This window comes from Phalacrocorax aristotelis, chromosome 1 (genome assembly GCF_949628215.1).
Source record: "Phalacrocorax aristotelis chromosome 1, bGulAri2.1, whole genome shotgun sequence".
Lineage (NCBI taxonomy): Eukaryota > Metazoa > Chordata > Aves > Suliformes > Phalacrocoracidae > Phalacrocorax > Phalacrocorax aristotelis.
In genome coordinates this window covers 178,236,796-178,258,451 of record NC_134276.1, presented here as the reverse complement: position 1 = coordinate 178,258,451, position 21,656 = coordinate 178,236,796, and the positions used below count along the sequence as shown (strand labels likewise).

The following is a 21,656-nucleotide window of genomic DNA, read 5'->3' as shown; positions in this document are numbered from 1 at the left end:
AACCATCTCCAATGCCATGATTTTTTTAACCGTTAAGTCCAAAGAAGGATTGCCACATGCTGTGTGCTCTACTGTTTAAGAAATGAAAGATAGGCATTCCTAAAATTCAGCTGATAGTTCATAGCTGGTCTCCGGGTCCTCCAGTACAGACTTTCTAAATGCACTGTCACACCATTTCCTCTCCTTCTCCTCAACCATACAGGCAGAATACAGACAAGTTTCTAGGAAGAAATTCAAAGTAATTCTCTGGTTTGATCATCTTTCATTGATCCCCAGTAATGTCCTTTTCTTGGGTTTTACCAGTTAAAATGATGCACTCAAGGTTCTCTGTATCTGAGTTGTTAATAATTTTGATACAAGTTACAGTGTCTTCAAAACAAGTTATAAGGTCCTGTGTGTACTTTTTCACTACCTTTATGCTTTTTAAATAGATTATAGCATATAATTTTTATATTCCAGCCATTCACATTGCCCATGCAAGCTTCAGAAATGCAATTCATAGCACATTTCTTTAGTGATATTTTTTTGTTTCTCTTGCTCATTTCTTGCTGTTAATATAAATACAAAACAATGTAGATGCCCTTGTAATATATTTATTCCCTCAGTACCCTCTTCTGAATTCACCACGATTGCCAACTGGAAGAACCAATTCTCATAAATGAAACCTTCAGACCACCTTCTGGAATGCAAACAAATGCTCTGCAAAGTCCCGACCTCGCATTTGTAGCAGCTGAGGACCAAACAATCCATATTGTGTATCTCTGGGAGCTGCCCCCAGAAGAAAGGGGCTGCCACTGGCTCTATGCTGGCCTTGAGCCCCAGCAGCCAAACCTCCCGGAGCAGGGCTGAGCACTGCCCCACAGGACTGAAGAGTGAGATTGTGGATTTACGCTGAAAGGAATTACAACACCACTTGCCTCTTCTTCATTGCTTTGACATTCTGTGCAGTTTCCACGGGATGCCAATTCATTTGTTCTTATGTGTCAACAAAGAGAAATATCCATATCTTCCAGTCCTGGGAAATCTTTCTTTTATATGCTGCATTTCTTTCCCAAAATAAGTAGCGCAACAGATTCTGTCTCCATGGTCTTTGTTGCAAGTTCTGAATAACTAAAATTCATATTAAGGGCCCGTTGAAAATGAAATGGTGTGTTGGAATAGTCACACTCAGTCAAACTCGGGAATACCTGGACTGAAGCTACACCATTCTGACAAAACGCATTCTTGTGGATGACAAAATTTGCCTCAGGTACATATTCTACATGTAAAATATTTTATTTCCTATTAAAAATATGGTATATCCGCACATCATTTTGAGTAATATTGTCAGGGAACACAAGAATTATTATTATTATAGCTTAATTATTAATACAGAAGCAACTTAGATGGGTGGATTAAAAAACATACACTAATCAGTCAAGCGTATTCAAGATAGTGGCCAAATTTTCCACAACTGAGGCACCTGGAGAAAAATTTTAGGAGAGCAAGAACTTAAGAGAGAAGGGTGGAGAAACTGAGGAAAAAGTTTTATTTACTCCTCGTTCTTAGCCCAGATCATCATTCCCTCTCCTTTTCTTATTTTCCTAGGGAGTTGCAGAATTGCAGTAAATGAATAAAGCATTTATCCAACTGCTGCTTTTGAGTCCTTCCTTTTTTCTTTTTCTCTCCCCCACCAGATCTCCAGCATCTCTTTCTCTGAGCTTGCCCTGAGCATGCTGATGCATCTATGCATCATTCTGTGCTGCCCTCAGTTTCGCTCTTGCTTTCACCCAGGTGTTCCTTTACTAAGAGGTTTGAGAGTTGTTCATTCCAGGGTGAGCAGGAGAAGAAACACTGAACAGAATATTTTGAGTCTGAACAGAGCCTTTGCTCCTGCAAGTGAAAATGCCAAGAGCAGGGGGTGGATGAATGGTGGAGCAGCATGCTGCTTGCTGTTCTCAGCACGCATCCAGGATGCTGCTTGTCAGTGAGGGGATCTACCAGGATCACACGGCGATGCTATTCGGCATTGCCATGTGTCGCCATGTATGTATGAAAAAGATAATGCAAAGTGGCACAGGATTCAGAATTGCTTATCCTGAGGGGGAATGACATTTACAGACAATTCTTCTTCAGCACAGAGAACTGAACTTTTAGAAATTAGTCACCTTTTTCTTTACAAGGACAAAAAAAACAGCTTTCCCTTGCTGGCATTGTTTCTTAGGTAGGAATCAGACTCTTATGTTTTACTTGTTTCTGCAAATTAGAAACAAATTTCATGCTGCACAAAGCCTCCCAGCGCATTACTGAACCTGTCAGGTACTTCCCCGTGGGTACACAGAGGCTCTCAGCAGTGAGAGAGTGGGTAAAACAGGTTCAGAAAAGTCCCTCCGGGTCAAGGTTCCTTCTGAATTATTTGTTCTTTTCTCTTCAGCTTCATGTGCTTTGCTCTTATCTTTGTTCTTCATCTTCAGACCCTGAATAGTCATCTTTCTTTTTGAAGCAGACCACACCTTTTTACTACATTGACATTTCTTGACTTGTGCTTACTGAATTATCATAATTTAAGGAACCCAAAGTACTGATCTCACCCTAGATAAATATACCTGCTGTGGTTTTGATGGATAGGTTGATGTTACCTGTGATTGCCATTTGGTGGAACAGTGTTACTGTCTCGCCGTCTAGACTGGATATTTGTGTCAGTCATGTTAGAAGCGCAAATACACACATTTCACAGAATCACACAGAATCACAGGTTGGAAGGGACCTCAGGGAATTTCATTCTGAGCATCTCCCTTTCCTGCCAGTACTGAGACTACATTACTAACTCAATTTTATTTTATTTATTTTTAATTATTTTTTTGTTGCTGTTGGTTTTTTCCCCTGTTCTGATTTCTTGCTTGTATGGATATCAATACAGTTTCAAGGAGCTGTTTCATCTTATAAAACTGTATATTCTTTGGCTGATATTTCATGCTGTCTTCTCCAAGTAAATCTGACAAAATGAGAGCATTTTACTCTAACTATGATGAATTATGCTCAGAAGTATTGTCCAAAGGAAAAAATGCAAATATAAGACTGACATTATCTGTGAAGCATCTGCCACCTGTTTAATTTACAGGAAACTCATAATCATCCCAGAAATCAGTTGCATGTTGTCAGTGGCATGGGAGGTGTTCATGCTGTTGTAGGTTTGACCAGCAAGAGTATCATCTCCTCTGTACAGCTACTACATGTGCTTAAGTTTACACTGGAATTAAGACATAATAATTTTATAATGAGATCTAATAATGCAAGCCAAAAAAAAAAGCACATTATTTTCACTTTAAGAGATGACAGTGCCTGTGAAGTAAAAGACATGAGTAAAGTCTTACCAAGAATGATAAAAGGTAATGGCAATGGATACAATCGTACAATTTGTTTTGGTATAATAACATACAGGGTATTGTAGTTTCTTTGTGAAATAGCAGCTATGTCTCAAAAGGCCTTTTTCATGCAGATATAATCAGCAACATAGTTAAAACAGAAGGGCTGTAAAAGTATTTTTAGGAAGCTATGTAAAAAGGGGAAGCATACCTAATTAAATGAAAAAGAGGCTTTCTCTTCTTAAATACGCTGAAATAAAATACACACCTCCCTAATTAAATTAAAACTGTTAAAGTAACTTGATAACAATAACAGATCATTAAACCTGCAGATTTTAATAAGTCATGCATATCTAATTACAGTGAAATGTGACATTGTAGGTAGCTCTGGCAGAATTTTCTCTTCTCAGCCAGATTGGCCTTTTAATTTCATTTAGTACTGGTGGCTGAAGTTTTGGAAGGTACAGGACCTCTCATACAACCAAATCAGTAATTACAGGTTCCAGGTAAGAGAGAGGAAAACAGAAATGATGGAATACAGCAGTTACTTGCAGGGGCCTACTGTCAGTGAGAAGTTGTATCCTCTGACTGCAGCACAGCAAAGGGTTCTTGGAAAAACACATTCTGCCAGAACTGAGCCTCAGCGGGTGTTTTACGCTTTGCTGTGCCCTCTGTTAGAAAAACACTGCTCACAGTTACACTGTCAGGCGCATTCAGTGCACGGACGTCATACAGGGTGTCTCTCCTGTAGCCCTTTTCAAAGCTTCAGCTCTCTTTCTCACTGGAAGATAGCCTGTATTTCCACCACAGTGTTCAGTACAAGAATACGCTTGACTTAAGATTGATGAAAAATCACCCGTGCAGAAAGTACCCTTTTAACCAATAAGATGTAACTGCTAATATGGATCACTTCTATTCAGAGGAGAGCTGAAAAGTACAAATCAGGTGTATTCTTCAGTGCAATCCTGTGTATATATAAACAATGTACATAAAACCTGCTTTTGCTGAAAACAGTAAAAAACTACAAGAACATGAAGGCTTTTTGCTAACAGTTTTCAAGACAGCCTTTCCACACAGCCCCATGTCTCAGCAGATGCATTTGACACCAGTTAGCCAGGAAAGCCTCAGCCTGCTGGGCCCTGCAAGCAGCTCATGCTCGTGAGCATTGATTTCCATTGTCTCCAGCAGCCTTAATCCAAACCCAATCTTACCTCCTCCTTCTATTCAGCCTGAAAGAACAACAACTAACATGGCAGTCAGTTTTACTGCCTGTACGCAGAAGGCATGATTGACAGAAGCCAGCATCGCTTTCCAGCAAGATGGTATTTTTATAGTAACTTGCTGAAACCACTTATGTGCTAATAAGACTGGGAATTTATTTAAAGAAAAGATGCTCCTGAAGTTTGTGGCTACATTGATTATTTTACCTTGTTCCGTTTCCTTTATTTACATCTGGATAAAATAAAAAAGTTTATTTACATCTGGAGAAAATAAAAACAATCCACTTTGTATATGAATGTAATGATGTTCAGTAATAAGGTTTCTTGCTTCAGGAAATTTGATCTTTATTCTCCGGGATGCATTCTCTGTTCTCTATTCTTTCTCACACAACAGAGCATTAATACTATCTGACAGAGAAAAAGGAAATTGCACTACGATGCCTTTTCATAAGCATTATTTTTCTTACCACTAAATGATCACTAGAGAGAAGTTACGCTGCGGCAGTTTGGTTTGTGAGGATTGCTTTTAATTAAGGAATGATATGCAGTTTTACAGAGCCGTTATCTAGTTCTCGAGCATATGAAACCCTACCAGCTCCCTGCAATTAAGAGATCTGGACAGAAGAAGAACCTTTTTCTTGTGCCTTTTTCATCGCCTGGTCTCACATCCCCGTTTTAAAAGCATGATATTACAGGCTGGTTTTTTGCTAACATTTATATACCTGTATCACTCAGTTCCCATGGACAGGGCCACTGACACTGGAACAAAACCCGTGCTTGCGACGCCTGTGACCTGTTTGTCAGCCTTTGGCCTCCTGCTCACAGAGAGATGCCTCGCGAATACCTCCGCTGCATTTAAAAGCCGTGTTACGACACTTAAAAGGGAATTTATATGCGCGTATAAATCTCGCAGGGGTTTTCGTCTCTACCCAGGGTTCATTTCTAGATATGGCAAAGCTATTCGCTCCGCCGGAGCCGGGAGCGTCACCCCGTCGGCGGGCCACCTCACTGCTTCCCCTCGTGACGTGTTTTAGGGACGGGCGGGTATTTTTAGAAACCGGGGAGGGAGAAGAAATACACCCTTGAGGAGAAGCCGCCGCCGCCGCCCCGTCGGGCGCAGAGGAGCGGCCTGAGGAGGAGGGGAGGCGCCGGCCCCGCCCCCTCCCCTGCTGGCGCCCGCCCCCCTCCTCTCTCCCCGCCGTGGCGTCCACCCCTCCCATTGGCGGCGGGGGGGTGCGCGTGACCGGGCGGCGCGTGACGTAGGAGGAAGAAGACGCCATTAGGGGGAGCGGGGCCGTTGGGTGTGGGGAGTGGTGTGTCTCCCGGCGTTTCTTCTCTTGCTCCAGCCCCGGGGTCTTGGCCCACGCTTCCTCCCCGCCCCGCGGGTACCTGTCCCAGAGGGTGGCGGCGGCGGCGCCCCGCGGCCGCAGTGCGGAGCGTTGATGTGAGGTGGTGGCGGCCCGGCTTGGCTCGGCGGCGGCGGGGCGCGGATGGCGGCGGGGAGCGGTGCGGCGGCCGGTGGCCGCAGCTTCTCCTTCAAGGTGGTGCTGCTCGGGGAGGGCTGCGTGGGGAAAACCTCCCTGGTGCTGCGCTACTGCGAGAACAAGTTCAACGACAAGCACATCACCACCCTGCAGGTGCGGGGCGGGGGCGGGCGGGGAGCCCCTGTCCGGGGCTGCTGGGGGGCGGGGAGGGGGGGCGGTCCGCTGCTCTTCCCCCCTTCCCCTGCGCACCTTCTCGGGTTGCTGGCCGGTGCCGGCCCGCTCCTTTCCCCCGGGGCTGGGGGAGTGTTGCTCCGTAAGTCCCCGCTTGGGTGTCGGTGCTCGGCGTCTTGTTTACCGCTTAGCGGTAAAGTCACTCTTTAAGTGGTGGCGGTCCCTTGCCGAGTCTGCTGGAAGCTAATTTTGTGGTTCTTTTTACGTCTCGGACTTAAGCTTTCAGTACTTGAAGGCCTCGTTTCTATTCTGAATGCTAGCTGGTTTTTTCCAGCTATGTGTATGGGTGTCGTCTTTTGAATCTCAGGAAGCATGATTTGAAAGTAATGTTATTGTAACCATTGGTAGGGGACTGATGACTAAGTGTTTCATACGTGCTAAGTTTCTGTTCATTATAGTCTTCCTCATGTTCTCAAATCCTAACACTTGAGTTACCTAAATAGTACTGTTGAAAGAACAGCTTTCACGAAATGGTTTATGAGATTAAGGCTTATGATTTAATAATGAAAGAGACTCTAAACGCTTACTTGCTTGTCACATCACCTCTCTGAATTTTGGCCTGATTCTCAGTAGTACTGTCCACTAATGTATAAAGAAGTAAAAAGTGATGTTCCACTTATGAAATATGACAGGGTGTCTGCTTGAAAGTAATGTTCTTTTTCATTACCTACTAGTGCTGCATGGCATGTGTGCCATGGTACAAAAAAACATATATGTTGTACGTGGTCTTGGAAAACATGTTTAAAACTTTGTGTTGTGGATTGTATGTTAAGTTTTTTAAGCAAGCAGAGCCATCCAATCTTTTTATTTGCAGTTACGTCAGCTGCACAGCATCTTTCTTAGCAAGTGTGGTTTTAGCACTGTAATGTAGACTGCTTTTATTTCTTTTTTTTTAATAAAGAAACAAACCCTGCCACCACGTGGGCCACTAGTGGGTTTTGAACTACTTTTGAGGTTCTGTGAAGTACAGAATAAGTAGTACATGATGCCAGAAAGGAGCCTTAGGGTATTTGTGCTCTATTCCTACACATTTAGGGGAAAATTCTTGTGGGTTGGGTATCTCAGAAGTATTTAATAGTGAAACTTTCCATTAAAACCAGAGAAACATTAGAGATATACCCTAGGAACAATACAGTGAATGTTTAATAAATTGATACTGTCGCTCCATTTTTTACTATAAAGAGCTAAAAAGAACACATTTTTAAACTTCATTACTCTATCTTCATACTCTGCTGTTGGGTTAATCTGTTGGTAGGTTTTCTAGGCATGGTGTGGTATTTATGGCAAGCTCATTGTAGCTCTGATTGCCATAGAGGTAGTTGATATTTGCTACACTACAGAAATGACTAGTAATTTGTTTGCTCAATGCTACACTTCAGCTTTGACACCTACATTCATTTAAAGTGCATCAACATGATCGTGTATAGATGAATTCTCATGTCCCACATAGAAAGAGCAGAGCTGAGTAGTTTGTCATGTGATGCAGCTCAGTGGTTTTTTGTTTTTAAATCTGAGTTGGAATAGAGGCTTGGGTCACAAATGTTATAAAATGGACCTTTAAATGGCTCCAAAATGTGACAGGAAAATGTCTCCAGATACTATGGCTTGAGCTTTTGGTTTTGACTAGCTGGAAAGGAGTGTGTGTGCTTGTAGAGGAGTGGAAGCACATGCTCACACTTGGTATTGAGATTTTTTTTTCTCCATGATTACATTTCTGGTTGCTACCTGCATCTTTTAACTGACTGCACAGTGTTTCTCAACTCGCTTTTCTATTCTGAGCCTCCTTAGCCACATATACATCTTGTAAAATACAATGGCAGTTGCTGTTGTGCACATGATAAGATTCTTGTGAAAAACTATCTTTATTCTTGTTTTCCTACATCTTACAGTTCTAGAAAAAAAGTTTTTAGTAAGTTCTTCCACTAGCAAATTAAAATATCCCTTAAAAAATAAGGAGAAACTAGGATATCTGATTAAGCAAGAAGTGACATTTTTGCAAAACATCCTTCTTTTTTTTTAAGATTAAAGGCTTAATCTGATGAGGTGGCTTTGTTTCATGGCATCAGTTCAAAGTATTGCACCAAGTTACTTTTGTTCTAATAAAGCCAAAATTAGATAAATACTTAGCTTCTGAGTCAGCAAAGGAGCCAAGTGATGAATTATATGAAAAGATCACTATATTCTGAGACAAGGCTCTCCATCCACAGTAATCTCTGACTTAGTAAAAAGCAAGTACTGTGTAGTGCTTTTTCCAATATGATTGCAACAAAAAGGGTGGTTAGACTGTATCCTTCTGGAAACTTTTAGTGATGTTGGCTGGTGCTTCCTGCACTGTGAGCCCAGGGATGGGGAGAGCACAGGAAGTCTTTAAATTGGTCAGCATGAATCTTTTACCTAATGAATATCTATGCTTTTCTATCTGAATTCTAACACTTAACTGTTATTCTGTTTTGAAGTTAACCTCTGTATGCACAAATAGGAGAGTTTCTTTTGGCTAGTAACAGAAGGCTTTTAGTGAGAGAGCTGTTTCTCTTCCTTCCATGCACCCCTTCCTTAAATGCTAGCTAGGGGGAAGTGGTGACCTGGAACTTCCTTTGAGGTTAGGAGGCTGCTGGGGTGTGTTGCTGTAGTTCGTTAGCTTCAAGTCATGTACGTAAGATATTGATGACATGGAAATTTAAATTAAAGCAGCTACATTAAGAAAACATAAGAAAATGTTTATCTAGAGTAATGTGAAAAAGCTGATGCGGGAAAGGTAGGGATTTTTTGCAAGCAATGAATACAATCCATAAGCTGTTGTCAGGCCTTGTGGAACAGTTAGAATTGGTTCCCATTGATTTGGAATATTGAGGTCAGTGTTCTCATCTTCATAAAATAATTCTAAGTGATAAAATTATATCAAATGGACTGTGCTGGAATTACTCCAATCCTAAACCTACTGTCAAACTATTTTTTTTTTTAAATTCAGGTAGACACTTTTAGTTAATTACTCAAGATAGATACAACTTTTTTGAACTAATGTCTTAAATATGTGGAGGACTGCAAAATATCCAACCCAAGAGAGCTGCGAATGTGGTGCTGATCATATTGTACAGATCCTGATGGCTTTGCTGGGCTTGTATAACTTGAAAACGCTGTCTAAGATAGCTGAGGAGAGAGGGGAGACAATGCAAGGAGGTTCAGTGCTATGTGCAGTGTTTGTATGCCTGGCTTGCCTCTGTTGAAGACGAACCAGTCGAGGGGCAGGTGACATACACCTTCTTTTATTCAGTGACTTTCAGGAGAATCTTTTCCAGCTGGATCTTCCTTGTGTTCTACTTGGGCTCCTTTATCAGCTCCTAACAGGACCTGATGGACATGTGAAACTGAGCTCTTAAAAGAAAGAATTAAAAGAAGAAAAGATTTTTCTACAGGCACATAAAGAGAATGGAATTGTAGCTCTTATAAATACATTATCCTTTTCTTCTAAGTGTCTAGGTAGTCTTCAGACCAGTCATAAGACCGTAGAGTCAAAATACCAAAATTAGTAGCTTACCTCAAAGAGTTGTTTGAGATTACCTATATTTGAATTAACTGTGGCCCTATATCTGTGGGTTTTTGAAAGTCCTAGCAAAAATGAGGTGTCATAGTAATGAAAATAATATGGAAAGGAGTTACTGGTTGTAAGTTGAGCCACAACTCGGACTTAAATCTGTAATTCTCAATTTGGTAAATTCTTGGGAGGTTAGAAAAAATGTTGAATCCTCTTCTAAGTCCACTTACCTAATGCCACCTAGACTCTACTGATTTCAAAGGCTTTGACACTCTGGGCAGCTGACTTTTTTTCCTAAACTATCTCAGAACAGTAGTTAAGGCTCTTCCTTCCTTGTTGGGTTCCCCCCAGATTTGTTAAAACTACATAGTCCTGCTGTTCACCAGATTCGTTTTTTGCTTTCCAATTTTGGAATGAGTGAAGAGGAGTAACCTTGCTTTTCCATGAGACAAATAGAAATTGAAGGGAAGTGGGGGTGTTAAAAGGTAGATATTGGGTGGTCTGTCTTTGATGTGTTTGCTGCTGTGGCTGTAAAATGCACTTTACAGGTGGTAAATATGGTAAACTTACCCATACCTATTAATTCAAGAATGGGACCTGCTGACAGTGTTCTTCAAGTATATGAACACCATGAAGAAGAAGGAAGCATTTAATCTGTAACAGAGTATTGACTGTTTCTTGCAGCATGTTCATAACCATGATTACTTCAAATACCAGGTTCCAATCTTGTTATTGGGTGAGCTTTTTGGACAAACTTGCTTGTAATCAGGATATCTGATATAGGATATTGTATCTTTTTTTGTTTAGGGGCCTAAGACTTTAGGTGGACTAAAACTTAATTAGTACAAATCAATCAAGTTTTAATACAGAGAGCAAGTATAATAGCCTAATGCTAAATGCTCTTGCCACAGTCTCCAGTAACTTTTTTTTTTTCAGGAGTTACTAAAAAGCCTTACTTAAATGTATGGGGCTTCTAATACTTGGGTATATAGGAAAGGAAATACTCTACTCTTAGTGCTAAAAAAAAGGCAGTTTTGCTGTCAAAAGCTGTAGTGACCTGAAGAACTGGTGATACTTAAGCAAAACTTATCTATGGGGATAAGCCTACTTTAATATTTGCTCTGTCAGATAGTAAAGATATCTGTGATATTAATGGGCCAATGTCTAAAGCCGTGATGATATGACTTTATGGATACTACATACTGTGTGTTTTTAAAATATAAATTCTGTTTCTGTGAAGGATTTTTCTGCCTTTTGGTCCAGAAATGTGATTCTCAAACACTCAGATCAACTGAGCAGATTTGATTGTCAGTGTTGTGACAAAGGCAAACAGTGTTCAGAAGAGCTTTTCCTTTGAGTCTCTACGGTAGACTATCAAGTACTGTAGTATAGCTGATCAATAAAATAGCGTCAGGTAAGCTTCACACATTGTGCCTAACCATACCTTCTCTTAATGTGGCCCAAGTGCTGGTGAATTTAAACTTCTGAAGTCACCTCTAACCTTTTGGCATTTAAACTCTGGTGTAGTAGAATAAATAACGATATGAAGACTAGATACTGATCAGAAAATCCTTAGAGACAGCTAGCTGAAAGCTGTGAACTACTTTCTGCAGAGTTTTTTGATTAAAGAATTAAAGCTTTCTTGATATTTAAGATTTGGTACTCTACTGCTAAGCTGTTTGTTACAAGTTGGCTGGAGTGTTAAATAGTTCTTACATGCTGTCTGGAACTTTTTTCTGAAGCTGACTTATGGTTGCCAGCCACCTCACTGTGGGCTGAAGGGGTAGCATTAATGCTTTAGTTATGTTGAATACAATGGTCATAATGATTAGTTCTTTGCTCTCTGTTCTTGGAAAGTTTCTGAGTGTTTTTTTTCCCTCTGGTCTGTTTATCAGACTTTGTGGAAAGCTTTGGGGGAAGGTACAATTTACCTCAAGAAAGGTAGGTTTCTTGAATCATCTCACCTTAGGTCATACAGATGCCAGAGTTGATGTTAGGGAAGTAGTTGAAGAGTAGGAGCTGCTCTAGCAGCTGAGTGTTGGATGACTTTAACTGTAATACAGGCAGCACTCCAGAGAGGCACTTTCACAGCAGTTTAGGCTGATGTGAATTGAACTACCATGGTCTTCTGCACATGTACTGGTTGCTTGTGTAGTTAAGCAGCTGATCTGGTCCATGACACTTTCCATGTACACATGACTTTGCATAGTTTGATGCCTGGTCAGCACTCATACAGAGAGCTTGTGTTGAGCTGCTGAAGTCCACCCTAAAATAATCTGGGATGAATATTTCATAGAATATTACTGAGTACTTGTTTGTATCCAAACGCAAGTTGAGGTGAAGCTGAAAGGAAAACGGAGTATAATTTAAGGTAAAAGACAAAAGTTAACCCTTGGCAATTGAATTGTCTGTTAACCTGTTACTGCTAGTCTTCAGAATGGGGGGAGCAGGTTCTTAACGTATCAACTCCTTCAGACCCAGTTCTAGTCTATTAAACTTGTATTAAATTATACCCCTTTTTAGCCACTGACTTATACACTTGGTAACAGAGGTGGTGTTTGAAAATGTGGATCATGCAGGCTTGGAGAAGAGAAGACATACTCTTGAGTTACTGAAATAAGACTAACCTTGCAGTATGCTCTGGTTCTGTAAAATGTTTTCAAAAGATAATGTTGTGGAATTCTTAGAGCAGCTTGTATGCTTATTTTGAGGCTTTTCTTATCCTGCCACTTGCTTTCCTTTTGTGTGTTAGCTGAGAAGCATATCCTTGAGCTTTCAGGAACAGTGTCGTGGGGCTGGGGTGGGGGCAGGGTGACAAAACCCAAATAAACTACACCACTGCCCCCAAAAAGACCCCAAAAACAGAGGAGGAGAACTGTGGGCTCACTTCAGCAAAAAAAGGAAAAAGATACAGGCAAGGAAGCTTGTAGAATACTAGTGTTCTGAGACTTAGTGATAAACTAGTTTATTTTGTTCTAGTAGCTCACTAATAGTGAACTACTTTGCCCAATTCCTGCAAATTAAAAATACTGTTAGGCTGGTTCCTACCCAGACTTCATGTACTCTTGTGAAATGCTGTGAGTTCAGCTTAGACTTATCAGTCTGAATTCAGACTCTTTCCACACAACTGTTATCCTTCCCAAATCATTTAAAGCAACAACAAAAATGTAGTAAATGATTGTCCTAAACCAAATTTATTTAGAATAGACTCCTGGCAAACTGTAGTGAAATGACTAACTGGCTTAGTATTGACTTGGCCTTCTGGTTTAAAGAGTATTTTGTTCCAGAAATCTGTCTTTTATTGATTCAGCTGTTTATATTAGAGTTAAGTTTTACACACATATGTCTCATTTGACTTCAGATTAATTTACTAATCTGTTTTGCTTTCCAGGCATCTTTTCTTACAAAGAAGCTAAATATTGGTGGGAAAAGAGTAAACCTTGCAATATGGGTATGTTTCCTTTCCTATTTTCCTTCCCCTAGCCAAATAGAATATTTTCCTGAAAAATTACTTGGATTTACTGGGTGTTAGGCATAGGCACTTCTTAATAAAGTAAAACTTAATACTTCAAGAAACTCTAAATATTTTTGTTTGCTTTGTCTTAAATGCTAACAAGTGTATTTTAAATGCAGGATACAGCTGGTCAAGAAAGATTTCATGCATTGGGGCCGATCTACTACAGGGATTCTAACGGCGCTATTCTAGTATATGATATAACAGATGAAGACTCTTTTCAGAAGGTACTGGACAGATTTTTACCTCTATGCAAGATGTAAACTGACTGAAAGAATCTGTAATATGAGTGTGTAAATGGGAATCTTTTGTTTTCAGCAATAGCAATGCGTATTACATCTGCAAATTTAGACCATATAATGGCAGTAGAGGCCTTATCAGTATTCTTTTGAAGGCTGACTTTTTCAGATTACTAAAGTTCTAGCAGGGTTATTCAAAGTATACCAGAGAACGAGATGTGTGTTACCTGTGACAGGCTATAGACATAAACCAGTACTGTTGTGATAGGATGCAATACTGATCTCTGCTGTATAAACCAAATTGCTAAAACACATTAAGTGGCATGACCTCTAACAGGTCTGAACTCTGAAATTGCAATACATGATAGTGGGAACACTGCTTTCTCAGGATAATAGATATTTGGACTTCAAATCCTCATCAAAACCTGAAACTTGATGGCTAATTATTTTACAGCAATATTAGTTGATCAGTCCGAGCAGGTGAGTTTTTTCCAACCTTGTGTCAAATCACTGCTATCACTCTATAGATGTTCCAGCTGAAAACTGCTGACAGTCTTTCCAAAGTGAGTTTGTCTCAGATTAGCTTGTGGCAAAACCAGTAGGACTTCTGTGTAGGGGAGTAAGAAATTGGGGTTGTATGGGCAAGGCTTGGTTTAGCAGTGATAGAAGTAACATAAGGGTATGGTTCCACAACAGCTGAGGTAATTTAAATAGTCTGATGTAAGGCAAGTAAAGCACTTGTGCTAGCAGTTAAACTCTCACCCCCATCCGCAGAATTGCGATGGCTTGTGAGCGCTACTTCAAATTGCGCCTCTTCATGCTGAGCCCTATGTAGCAAAATTTTGTGATAGCAAAATTCTGTGATATCAGAACACTTAAATTCTCAGAAAAGAGGGAAGGTTAATATGCAGAAGTTATTGCATAACTACCTCTCTCTCATGTATCCTAACTATTTTTAGTTCCTTGAAGTGATGCCCTCTCGGCACAACTTAAGTGCCCTTAAAATAGCAGTCCCTAAGTCAATGCAGGGATCATACAACTTCAAAGCATGACAACAGAATTGATAACAGATATGTTGCTGTCAGCTGACTCAAGACTCATGTCTCGTCTGTACTCTCAGGAAGGAAATGTCTGTTATAATCTAACCTGAACAATTCGGTTCAGGTACCTGTACCTTTGAAGTACCATTTGTGATCTGTCAGTAAGTGCCTGTTGATAAAAGATCTCATGCCTCACCTAAAGCAGCCAGCGCAGTGAACTTGTTCTCTGGAGCGGGGCTAACGAGAGTGTGGTGAGTTTATATTTCTGGAGTAATGGAACCATTTTATTGAAGTCATTTGCTCTTAATTTCAACTCTGAACTAAAGCCTGCTGAGTGAGTGTCATGCATAGCTGTCTAAAGAATATGTTGTCCATCTATGTCTATCTAAACATAGAGCATAGATGTTTCAAGTTTAAACAGTTAATGAAGGAAATGGGTCAGTTCCACAATGCCTAAGCTAGTAGTATATCAAGTGAAGATAAACTTACCTCTGTTCTTTTTGCAGGTAAAAAACTGGGTTAAGGAATTAAGAAAAATGTTGGGAAATGAAATCTGTTTATGTATAGTAGGTAAGTCTTTTTTAACATGTGATACTAATGACTGAATCGAAATGTTTATTTTGATTAATAGCATCTTTCAAACATTGCTTTGACAGCTTGTACATGTGAAGGGGTAAAGCTTACGTTAATTTGGTAATTAAAATTCAGTTGGAGCTAGAAGGTTCAGTAGATCATATTGAGCAAAATAAGAGTTTTGAAAAACAAGCTATTTAATGATACACAGGGTCAGAAGTGCATGGTACAGACACCTGCAGACTGTAGTTCAACAAAGAGAAACAGAAACCTCGAATGTGTATTATCCTTCTTGCAAGTACTCAAACATGTTTTTTGCTGTTCTCAGTGGCATAGACTGGATGCTTGTCTGTTTTCATAATCAAGTGCTTGGGCGGTGGCAAGAATCTTAAAGCTTGGATATTTCAATGCAAACAGAATGCGGCAGAAGTACTGGTTTAGATTTAAAATCAAATCTAGTGATTAAAACACTTCCAGGAGGATAGATATATGGATATTCTATAAAATCTATCTCTGCAGCACAGATAAGCTGCTAATAAATTACAAAAGGAAAGCAGAAGGCTGAGTAGGTGGCTTACGGAGGTATTTAGCTATCCTGATCTATCTACAGAAGTAGAACTTCATCTTCATTGCCTGTAAATGTTTGAGTGAAAGGTGATTCTTAAATCATACCGTTGTGCTCTGGATTGAGACCTGTCTAAGAGTTGGCTTTTACTGGGACAGTTTGTAAGAAAATGGTGGGGTACAATGATTACATGACTGCTTTCTTCTGGATAATTTTGGATTACAAAGACTTGAAAGATTAATTTGTTTTCAACAGGTAACAAAATAGACTTGGAAAAAGAGAGACATGTTTCAGTGCAAGAAGCAGAAACGTAAGTCACACCAATTTATTAATGAAGCAGCCATTGCAGAATTATGCTGGAGTAATAAACTTGTAATGCTGTTAACAACTGGCAGGCATAAACCAGCAGTGCCTAGCTGGCTTCTCTGTTAAGTGTTCTGTTAGTATCTGAGTCCCAGAATGTCCTTACTGACCGAAGTGTAACTTGAGACTTGTACATGATTAAAGTCAACATTTGCAGTTCAAATGCATTTCTAGACATGAAACTTCCTTTATTTCATGTAGTGTTTTTCATCAATCATGGCAGTTTTAACCATAAATCCTGCTTTACATTTATAACCATAAATGCTGATTTACATTAAATCAGCATGTGTATGTACTCTGAATCAGAATAAAACCTCTTGTGATCATCTTTTGCTTCATATAAAGTAGCTTAGAAAGATTGAGTCCTTTAGTACAATGAAGTTCTGTATCTGCATTCCTACAGGTATGCTGAATCTGTTGGAGCAAAACATTATCATACTTCAGCTAAGCAGAACAAAGGAATTGAAGAACTGTTTCTTGACCTTTGTAAAAGTAGGTATTATCTAGCTTGTTAGTAAAGAGCTTATTTACGAAATGCTCAAGGCTTCAGAATGCTTAAAACCGTATCAAAAAGCCTTGATGTAAACTATTACTAAGAACTGACTTAATCAGAGTCTACTTCAAGCCACTGTGTACTGTTACAGCTATGGAAGCTTGATGTGTGGACGCTCACAATATTGCAAAATCATGCTGTACTCCAAAAAATGTCTTTGTCACTTGTTGGAGCATGGACTGCTGTTTCACTCAGCATGTGTAAATTGTAACCTCAAGTCAAACTTCATGTGATTGGTCTCACTATTGCCTCCTACAAACCCTTCAACCTTTTTCAAAAATCTCAAATGGTGTCAATTACAGATCATAAACTTGCAGTTGTAATGATGCAAATTTTACACAAGAGTCTAAACAAATCATAAAGATGATGGAATGCAGGATAAAAATGTTGCAGCAAAGGGAAGTTGTCCTACTGGTTGACACTTATGATACAAGAATTTAAGCAAAACTTCACCTGCATGTCTGAAGAGTAGGTTGGGGTTTTTTTGAGGCGTGGGGTGGTATGTGTCTTATGTTTCTTATTTGTGTTTTTTTTAACAGAATATTCTTGATATAGGTGGGTAAACCTAGCTTTTGTAGTCATGAACTCCAGAACATCTGAGCATCTAAGGCCTCCGTTAGTCAACAGGAGCTGCTGGATGTCTGGTGCTTTAGGAAGAAGGTTTAAGTATGCTCTTGCAGCTATGCCATGTGATACCCGAGTACATACTTCTGCATAATAAATAGGAGAACCAGTCTTGCTGAACTTTATGCATGTAATTCAGATTAAGATCTCAAAGTCTAGTGTAAAAATGCAGTGGTATATAATCTAATACGTTTCTTCTTTTACAGGAATGATAGAAACTGCTCAAGTGGATGAAAGAGCAAGAGGCAATGGTTCCAGTCAGTCAGGAATAGCAAGGCGAGGTGTACAGATCATTGATGATGAGCCACAAGTACAGAGCAGTGGAGGGTGCTGTTCTTCTGGATAATTATAAAACTGTGCATCACTGCCCTCTCAATATGAAGACTGCCATATTCCAAGTCACGCATTCTTTACCAATGGAGTAATAGAATTAACAGTATTTAAAAATAATCACATGTAACACTGCAGAGACCTTAAGTGCTAAACTAGTGGCGTCTGTGACCAGAGAATTGGCATTTTCTACAGTGGTTAACAAAGCAATTACCAATGGCCTTTTTACATATTTTTCTTTAATGAGGAATAATATGCATGTAGAAAAGACCTACTTAAAGGCTTCATTTATATTCTTTTAAATCAAATCATTATTTAATAACTTATATACATTGTTGTTGGAATGGTATACGTTTTTGCAGCTCTTTGTATTTTGTGGTAGATTGAATTGTATCACTTCTAAATACAAATTGATTTTTTTTTTAAATTAGCAGATATCTGAAGTAATATTTTTGCAGGGCCTCCACAAGCCTGTAACTGTCAACTACTTTGATATATTTTGTTCATCCTGTATGCCAAGCTGGTAAAATACATTGTAAATTACATATTAAATATTTTATCTGCTTTTACAATTGCAGGTGCAGAAATATGTACATCAGTCTTGTCAGTGATTGTGAAGTGAATAAGTCAGTGAAAGATGCAAGCTTTTCATGTGTACTGTTGAATTGCTCATTCTCTTCCCCCTACTTGAAAACACCTTTTTTGGTACATTCATAGCTACAGCATTTTTAAAGCCTTTTTCTGGCGAGCAGCAGTATTCAGAGTATCCCCTTAGTGGGAAGAGAATGCTTCCTTAGACTGCTGTTTAACATTGAGGTGTTTGACTCCCAGCTAAAACAGTTGGCGCATGTGTATATCTTGCCTCTGCAGTTACTTTGGCCTCTCAGAATATCCCCAGAAAGTCAAAGCAACTTTAGCCCTCATTTATCTGGTCGCCAGTAAACCAGATGCATGGGAAACTATTAAGCTGCATTGATATATTTGTATCCCAAGACAGCATTATGAACTATTAATTAGCATAATTTTTTCCCCTGTATTGCAGGGCTTGAGTGAAAAAATGAATTGGCATTAACTAGAACTGCTTCTGATTTGGAGTGATTAAATGGAAGATATGAAACTCGTGAGATGTAATTGTAACTTTGGGGTTACTAGACAGAACTGAACTTACTCCTGACTTGCTCTTTCTCTTGTAAAGCGTTTTGAAGTCCACTGATGTTTTGGGAGGAGGGATTTCACAAAAAGTGTGTAAACTACTATGAAAGTAACGCAAATGGTGGTAGCTGAAACTTCAAAATGTTTTGTGCTCTGACTTTTTTTACTTAAGTTGTCATGCTTGGAAAAACAGTAAAGGTGATGTCTATGACAAAATAGAATATTCCTTGGCCTTCCTTTTTCTGAAGGGTAGAATTAGTATCGCATATGAATGCATTGAATGGTGTGGGTATGTTCTGATGCACAAAAGGAGTAGTAGCAGTAACTAATCAGTCTGACATAAGTGTGCTGTCTTCAGTCTGATTTTTTTCTCTGAAATAATAGATGGCTTTGATACAGACTAGTCCTGGTGCATTTTTTCCCTTTCTGCCTAAACTGTGGTATAGATACTTTCTCTTAAGCTACCATTGCTGTGCTCTTCTGACGTGTTTGCATGCGTAATGGACAACGGTCATCTGTTCATACTAGTGAAGATAAAATTTCTTGGCTACACAGAGCTTTGGTGTGAATCTAAAACTCATGATTATATATGTGTATGTGTAGCAACACCATTAAGTTAACATTGTCATATCTATCTTAACAGTGAGCCTTGCCAAAGTTGAAAAACAGGTCAGTTTGATCTAAACCCAGTCCCTTCAAATCCATGCAGTTAGATGAAAGTCACTCTTGTAAGTGATGCAGTATTTGTATGAGTGAAATTGGCAAGACTCTATGTTCAAGACTAGAATCTCCTTATAACAGGATTTGCAGATTTTTTTCTTCAAATTTTGTTTTTTGCAGTGGTGGGGAAAAAACAACCAAACAACCCAACCTCAAATTGATTTGATAAGCAGATGAGTAATGAGGTATTACCTACACCAGAGCATATGTGTTTTCTCCAGAGCAGAGCTTTTTCCACTTTGTTCAAGTGGACAGATGCAATTCTGTTTTGAAAATTAAGTGTTTACCCAAGAGAATGTTGTGTTTGACTACTTTGAAGTAGAAGCACTGTGTAGAATATATCTTTGCCTATACCTAAAGATTTGTTCTTGAGTGTATTTTATGGTAGGGACATTCTGTAGGACTTCTGTCAATCACAAAACTAACAAAGCCGTGTTGATACGGACTCTTAAGTCTCTTAAACTAAAACTATTACTGCTGAAAACTTAGCTGGGGATAAGTAAGCTTACAATTTTGTGTGAGTAAAGGTTCTAGTTGCTATTAGCAAAATTTTTAAAATAAATTATCAGAAGTTACTTTCCTTACTTAAGCAACAGCATGAAAAATACTCTCTGGAAGCCTTTCTGTTGAAGCTGCAGTTTGGTTGGACTTTGTTTATGGAACTTAAACCCGGTTTACCTGTGCTTAGTAGGGTGTTATATTACCTTACAAAAGAAGTATAGCTTCATGAAGTCAGGGAGGTTGGTTTCCAAGACACAAGTGAAAACACTATGGATTGTTTAGACTGATTTAAGATAAGACTTCAGCTGTTCATTGTTAGCAGACAGAATACAACAGTTCCAGGAAAAAGCATCTTTATTAAAGATATCTAGAGTATTCTTTGCATTAAATGTATAGGAAAGCACAGATACCTTAGTTTTCTATATTTGAGCAGGATCTTACTCAAGTAAGCTGGTATTTCTACTGTGTGGCTTGGTTTTCCATAGTCTTTCATTTGCTGGAAACTTGCTGAAATAAAATCTAACAAACTGAAGTCTAAACACTTTAATGCAACAGTATGTATTTCTATTAGGAGTTATTTATGGACACTGTCTTACTGCACTTAGACTATATTTCAGAAGTTACAGAAGACCAGATAGACTGATTCAGGGAAGACACTAATAAATTCAGATGTGTAGTACTTGGAGATGAGTGTAACTAGCTGTAAAGATTGGGGGGTGGTGACTTCACCTGGTTTGCAGTGATCTTACATATGGTTCTAAGGTGGGGACCTCCAGTGTCCAGATAAATGGTATTGGCTGGTCTCTTGAAGCAGTCAATAACTGAGTGTTGCCTTGGTAACATGTTTTTCTTCAGGGTTCACACATTGTGGACAGGCATTCTTGCTTACTACCACATTAAAAAGTATCACTTAGCCTTTTTTTTTATCCTGGCACTTCTGTTGTTCTACGTGCTTAACTTGTATCTCTGCCTACAGCTCTTGAAGAACCTAGTAATTCAACTTCTACTTTAGATTCCAAGCCAGATAAAAAAAGCTTTGTAAAAAGGTATGAGGTCATGGAAGGTGGTTAGAGCGTGAATGGAGTTCTCTGGAAATGTTGGATGCTGTCAGAAAAAACAGTTTGAAGGTAAGAGGAATGGGAGTCCTGCCTGAGGACACATGGTCAGGCACCTCCATAAGCTGAAAGCTGTTAAGTGGTATGAATGATAGAGTATGGGAATAAGAGGGTTAGAGCCAGCCATGTCTGTTATTTTTCTGCTTTTTGTGGAAGGAGAAAAAGTAGAAAGAGAAGTAGGAAAAATTGAAGGTGCTGGTAGTGGGCTGCTGAGTGATGAGTTAAAAATTTCTTCGTGGAGTTGCTAGCATGTCTTCTCAGCAATGGTGGTTGCCTATTTCAAGATTTTAAGATTACTTCCTAGGTTGTTTTTCCTTCTGTGAAATACCTTTTTTGCTTCACTGAAGAGAATACAACTATGAACAGGCTTTCAGACACAATACTAACCTACTTAAAACTTGATTAGAATATGCAAATTTATGAGACATTTTCAGTTAACTGTTAATCTTAGTTTGCGTCAAAGCTTAGGATTTTTTTCCCCCTGACAAGTCAGGAAATACATCTTGCAGTGAAGATAACCTTTATTACAGTTACGTCAGGGAGTTGCAGATGAAGA

At 39.3% G+C, this 21,656-nt stretch overlaps 1 protein-coding gene across 1 annotated transcript; it reads left to right on the top strand.

Moving 5' to 3' along the window:
- Positions 1-5,801: 5,801 nt before the first annotated feature.
- On the top strand, positions 5,802-19,162 carry RAB21 (RAB21, member RAS oncogene family). The gene is made up of 7 exons (XM_075080796.1): positions 5,802-6,201; positions 13,203-13,262; positions 13,445-13,552; positions 15,111-15,174; positions 15,998-16,052; positions 16,509-16,597; positions 17,489-19,162. The coding sequence occupies exons 1-7, from the start codon at positions 6,055-6,057 to the stop codon at positions 17,626-17,628; spliced, it is 663 nt and encodes a 220-aa protein (XP_074936897.1). The 5' UTR covers positions 5,802-6,054; the 3' UTR covers positions 17,629-19,162.
- Positions 19,163-21,656: the final 2,494 nt, after the last annotated feature.